Below are 6,112 nucleotides of genomic sequence, written 5' to 3' on the forward strand. Positions count from 1 at the left end.
ATGATCTCTCCCACTAACTCCAGTTAAAACTCTGGCAGCAGCATTTTGGATCAACTGAAGACTTTTTAAAGAAGTATTTGGACACTCGGATAACAAACCATTGCAATAGTCCAGTCTAGACGTGACAAATGCATGAACCAGTTTTTCTGCATCACTTTTAGATCAGATGTTTCTAATTTTAATGATATTACGCAGGTGGAAGAAGGTGGTTGTAGTAACGTTTTTAATGTGGGGGATAAAAGACGTCCTGATCAAAAATAACACCATGATTTTTAACATTAGAGCTGGAGGCCAGATTAATGCCATATAAGGAGGGAGAAAGACTGAAAAAATGATTCCTAAGATGCTCGGGTCCAAAAACTAAAACCTCAGTCTTGTCTGTGTTCAAAAGCAGAAAAGTAAGGGTCAGGTATTTACAGCCTGGAAGTTCATAACCAAACTCCACGCTGTAGCTGTAACTGTAACTTTACTACTGTGGTGTTACCCCCCCCCCCCCCCAAGATTAATACTTTCACAACATGTCTGGCTCTATTTTCATTATTTATGTGGCGTTTTGTGTTGCAGATCTGACGTCACGCCTGGATGCTTCGAGCTCCTGTTTCACCCTCGTTACTTCCTTACACTGCACCGAACAGCCAACGAGACTAAAACTTTTATAAGCTGCACGAGTGCCGTGAAAACAATCAACATCAAGACACCAGCCTGAACTGGATAGGGAACTTTACTAATTGGCTTTTATGTATGTGAATGTTCCTGTAAAGTGCCCTGAGACAACTTTGTTGTGATTTGGGGCTATATAAGTAAACTGAATTGAATTGAACGTGGAGCGGATGTCGTGGTTTCTCCGGTCAGGATGAAAGTCTCTCCAGAGTTACAGAAACATTGTCGAACAGACTCACCATCACCATCCTGCAGGAGTTCAGATGTGACACGCTGTGAAACGACGCTCCCCTGGGCGCCATGTGGATGTGCGGAGGAGGGGCTCGGTGAGGCGGAGGGGCCGGGGGTCTCGGCTGCCGGGGCCCGGGTGAGAGGGACAACGTGAGAGACAGGGGGACCGGGTGGCTGAGGTGAACTGGAGGGCACTGGGGGAGTCTGCGCAGGCTGTGAGCGGGGTATGGAGCTGGCGGGGGGCCCACCTCTGGCCCCCGGTAAGGAGACTGCAGAAAGATAAAAGCCAGTTGGTCAAACCGTCTGATTCCTTTCAGAACAATCAAGTTCACCTCTTCCTCCTCTGCTGCTGCTCCCTGACGCCGTCAGAAACATGAAAATTAATCACAGCTCAGAATTGCCCAAACCCTCCACCGGTAACTAATTAAAGACTTAAACTGTCCCTTAGGCTTTCGTTTGGCCTAATTCTAAAATGGACGCAGCCAAACGGACCACACACTCCCATTTCGAGAGATTTGACATTCATTCAAGCCAAATTATCCGTCTCCTTCATATTTAGCCCACACCAGATGCGAGCAGCTTGATATACTCATCTCCCAAATGGAAAACGAGCTCACCTTCACTGCGCTCACATCAAACAGCCCTTACATCTTTTCGCCTCTTACTAAATGAAAAGCACATGCTGCTAACTGAAAATATCTACCTCACGCTAATGCACATGAACCCGCCTCACTCCTGTGTCACCCCGTAACCCCTCTGACCCAGCTGCTTTCATCCCTCAGCGAACCTACATCAGTCGGATCGCTTCCGATTACAAATAATGCCAAGGTGCTAACGCACTGATTAAAGCGCACGGCGACAGGAGCACACAAGTCATTACAGCAAAAACGAGGTCTCTGTCTTGCAATTATTTGCAACAAAATTGCTTTAGGTGTCAACTGAGCAGCTCTGTCAACATTATTCATGGGGCCAACATGCAAATAAATCAATTTCTCTCTGAAAAAAGGCAGCCGCTAATGGCAAGAAATGCATTCAAGTGTCCTGAGCCCTCCCCGACTCCATTATCACCGCCTCCGCCGTCCGTCCACGTTCAGAGGGACGGCTTAATTGGATCTGAATGAGCTGCCATTTGTGTGAAAACAACACATCCATCCGGCTGAGAACGACTTGTGAGAGCGGCTGCAGCAAAGATCTGCTGCTGCTAATCCTCCTTTTGTTTGACTGTAAAAGTCTCAGCTCGCAGATAATGGCTGTTTGTGTGTCTGTATGATGGACGGTCGACGTCAGACATGAGATCTGCTGTAGTGACCTTGAAGATGGTGGCACTGTGGGGCAGAGGCAGCGCCGGTCTGGATGGAGACGTGCTCGCTGTGGATGGAGGTTTAGAAGCTGAAGGTCCACTGATGGCTGCACTGTCTGATCTAGAACACAAAACAAGAAAATATAATTTTAGGATTAGATGCTTAACTCCACTGGTCTTAAATGACCAAAGAGTCAAAACAACTAAATCTGTGTTAGGGTAAAGCTGAAAAAAGCAGAACATTTCACAAGCTAAATGCCAAAAGTTGCAAACTGCTAGTGAAAAGTAACAAAAGACTAGCTAAAAGCTGAAAGTAGCAAAAGAAAGCTGAACAAGAGTAACACGTATCATTATACACTCATCAACAAACTTATACAGCAATCTATAGCAATGACTCTGAAGCAAATACTTTGTATAACTTTTGACCTTGATTTGTGACCTTGACTTAGAGCTGGCATGAAGAAAAGCTTTTGTGACTCGCTGTCCAATAGTGATAAAGTGTTATCAAATTATCTTGAGCAGATCACAAGTTATGGCCCAGACAAGCAGAGAACTCAGGTAAAATTTGACCTCGATTTGCAACCTTGACCTTTGAGCTGGGGTGATGAAATGTGTAACACTCAGTCTAGTGATGGTATATGTGTAACAAGTTTTGGTCAAATTATCTTGAGCGGATCAGAATTTATGTTTACGTACCGAGACTATACCATGGTAAGTCCACCTTTCAACGAGCGTATAAAAAGCTAGAAGCTAAAAGCCATAAAATGTTAACTCAAGGCTAAAAGTAGCAAAAGGCTAGCAACAAGCTAAAAATAGAAGAATGGTAGCTAGAAGTAGCAAAATTCTAGCTCAAATGTAAAGTCAGAAGGCTAGTTAAAGGCTAAAAGTAGCAAAAGGTTAGCTCAAATGTAAAGCTGTAGAAGGTTAACTAAAGGCTAAACATAGCAAAAGGCTAGCAACAAGCTAAAATTAGAAGAATGGTAGCTAGAAGTAGCAAAAGGTTAGCCCAAATGTAAAGCTGTAGAAGGTTAACTAAAGGCTAAAAGTAGCAAAAGGCTAGCAACAAGCTAAAATTAGTAGAATGATAGCTAGAAGTAGCAAAAGGCTAGCAACAAGCTAAAATTAGAAGAATGGTAGCTAGAAGTAGCAAAAGGCTAGCCCAAATGCAACGCCGTAGAGGGCTAACTAAAGGCTAAAAGTAGCAAAAGGCTAGCTCCAATGTAAAACTGTAGAAGACTGACTAAAGGCTAAAAGTAGCAAAAGTCTAGCTAACAAATAAAAGTAGCCTAAGAAAACAAAAATAGAACAAGTAAACTGAGGATTTCAAAGATTGTGTTTGAAAGAATTGAATTGATCTTAATGCATTTCCTTGTTGGAAATATTTGTAAATAAAGTGAAATTTATTAGAAAAATATAAAAGTTACAAAAACCCAAATTTATAGCACCCATACTGATTGAGCTAAAATAGCAGAAGTCGTTAAATTGCAAATGCTGAATCAGCATTCCCACATATCATAGTTTCCTAGCTCAAGGATAACTTTAACCCTAACCCTAACTTTATTAAAAAAAACACTGCATGTAAAAGAAAACGTATATACAGCGGTACAGTTCCACTAATCCACTGACAGCTGAACAAAGTTTTCATTTAGCAGATGAATGTCTTTGAAAACTGTTAGCGGATTTTTCTTTCGCTAAATTGGGTTTCGCCAACTTTGTTTGCTAACCAAATTCACAAGCTTGTTCCTGTCTGTTGTGGACGTGTCTTGACGAGTCCGTTAGGCACACTATTGGCTTATTACACATGACAACGTGATTGGTCTACGCAGCTTCAACTGGAAGGAGACGAAGACGGAGATTGTGACAGTCGTCTTAGCGGTTTAGCGTTAGCTTCCACTATTTTTTTCAACCTGTTTAGCATTAGCTTCCGCTATTCTTTTTTTTTTTTTAACCTGTTTAGCATGAGAGAAGAATGACTTAGTTTGAACCTGAGCTTCTCAATGGGGTTCTTTTTGCCGGGGAACAGTCGTTCCATTAGTGTTTTCCTCTTGATGCAGACAATCAGAGCAGCTACCATCATAGTGAGGAGAGACACCAGGATGCCCACTGTCACGTTCCTGTTGTCTGCTCGAAAGAAAGAAAACAAACAAACAAAAAAACTATTTTCAGAACATTTCGCTCGTTGTTTTGCTGACTGCAGTTTTCTGTAAACTTTCTAGAATGTGGAATGATTTTAGTAAATAATTCACATTTTCCTCCTTTAACACTTCCTTCCACTCAGGATCCAACTGCTCTGAGTTAGAACGCTTATATTATTAAAATACAACAAGATTTACAAGCATTTATAGAAGTTGCCACAGTAAAATTAGGAATTAAATTTAGTTGCAACAACTCCAGGACTCTCTTAGCATTACTAATTATAACACAACTGAGTGATCTGATTGTGTCTTCTGCTAACTTACCTGCAAATCTGATGGGGCCGCTGTCCACACTTCCTCCAAAACCCATCTTGTCACAGAAAGGAGGCCCCCAGTGAGCCTCGCAGTGACAGTTCTTGTTGTTGTTACACACCTGCAGCATAATAAAAAAACAAGAGGTGACACTCCACACCTTTATCATACAAAGCACGATTCATAAGGACACCGACAAGTAACGTTTTCATACTTTGAAGGTAAACCCAATATGAATTTTTATTCCAAAGTGGTAAAAAATGCCCATCACAACTCTCAGTACTGCAACTGATTTCAAACACCTCCTTGTCTAGGCTGAAGAAAATCTGCTTAAAGGTAATATTTCAGCAAAAAGTGAGTTGTCATGTAAAACAAGATGGAATAGGTAAACGTTTTGGGTATTTCTGATTGAGACGTGTTTAAATCATTCTATATAAGCAAATCAAGACATCTGATATGGAAAACAAGGCTGCCCTTTAAACTGCATTTTTACAGTCTTGCCCTCTCGCCTTCCTGTTGTGCAGAAACGGTAAAGTCTTGGAAGATTCCCTGCCTGGGTAATGTGGAACAGGTGAAGGCTTTTCTTTGGAGCAACATCTTGATCTAATCTCTGCATGCAGGGGTGCCCCCTCTCCTGCAGGAGCCACATCCTTTTGTTTCAACATTACTTAGTGGTTTATAAATGTGGCCTAACTGGAACTACACAAGCAAATACGACCCCCTAATGGCTGGCGATGTTTCATTGTAAGAGGCAGTCACAACCGTTTCTTCAATATGTGCCATGAAGGAACGGCTTCCCCAGTTAAAACCCAGGCCTGCAGACCATGTCCGAGAATTTAATACAGCTAAGCTGCATAACTCGTGTCAAACAGGACCACCCATAGATGTTTAGCTTTTAAAATTGAGAAATATTCTGACTCCAAGTCCTAAAACTGTGTGTCATTGCGTTTCTCCAAACAAAATTTGGCTAACAAATTTTAATTCAGGGTTTATGACAAGAATGGCAGTCTGAGTGTGTGATGAATGGCACCTAGAGTTGAACATAAATGAGATCATTATATCTAATTGATTGAACCCTTCAACGCTCACAGTGATTTATTGCAAGGCGTCACCATTTATTCCCTAACTAGCATACAATGAACTGAATTTTGAACATGTTGCAGCTTCGGGAGCTCCTGCGAGAAAGAAACGGGGCGACAACTGGGCTGAGATTTGTCTGAAATACAGCGGAGAAGTGCCGCACTTACCCCTCGACCGCTGCACTTGGCTGCACACTCGTGCACGTTAAAAACGCTGACGTTCTGGCACTGACGATTCAGACACATCTGAGGCAGACAAAGAAATTAAAAATTGACAAAGTGAGCTCAAAGAAAACATCTATAAAAAAATTAACTAAATCCATTTTTTTAAAGGAAGAACAGCCTCATTCTGTCACGAATCACGTCTGTCAGTTAGGTTTTTGTGTCACTCTGTT

At 42.0% G+C, this 6,112-nt stretch overlaps 1 protein-coding gene across 1 annotated transcript in view; it reads right to left on the reverse strand.

Annotated features, from left to right (window-relative positions):
* LOC119423519 (disintegrin and metalloproteinase domain-containing protein 12) overlaps positions 1–6,112 on the reverse strand; it is a 175,956-nt gene that overhangs the window by 1,928 nt on the left and 167,916 nt on the right. The window contains exons 17-21 of the mRNA XM_037690916.1: positions 5,886–5,963; positions 4,651–4,759; positions 4,177–4,312; positions 2,201–2,312; positions 900–1,160 (exon numbers count right to left, since the gene is read on the reverse strand). Coding sequence (XP_037546844.1) covers positions 900–1,160; positions 2,201–2,312; positions 4,177–4,312; positions 4,651–4,759; positions 5,886–5,963 — 696 coding nt within the window. The remainder of the gene's footprint in view (positions 1–899; positions 1,161–2,200; positions 2,313–4,176; positions 4,313–4,650; positions 4,760–5,885; positions 5,964–6,112) is intronic.

This window comes from Nematolebias whitei, chromosome 17 (assembly GCF_014905685.2).
Source record: "Nematolebias whitei isolate Nwh7 chromosome 17, NemWhi1, whole genome shotgun sequence".
In the NCBI taxonomy this organism is placed as follows: domain Eukaryota; kingdom Metazoa; phylum Chordata; class Actinopteri; order Cyprinodontiformes; family Rivulidae; genus Nematolebias; species Nematolebias whitei.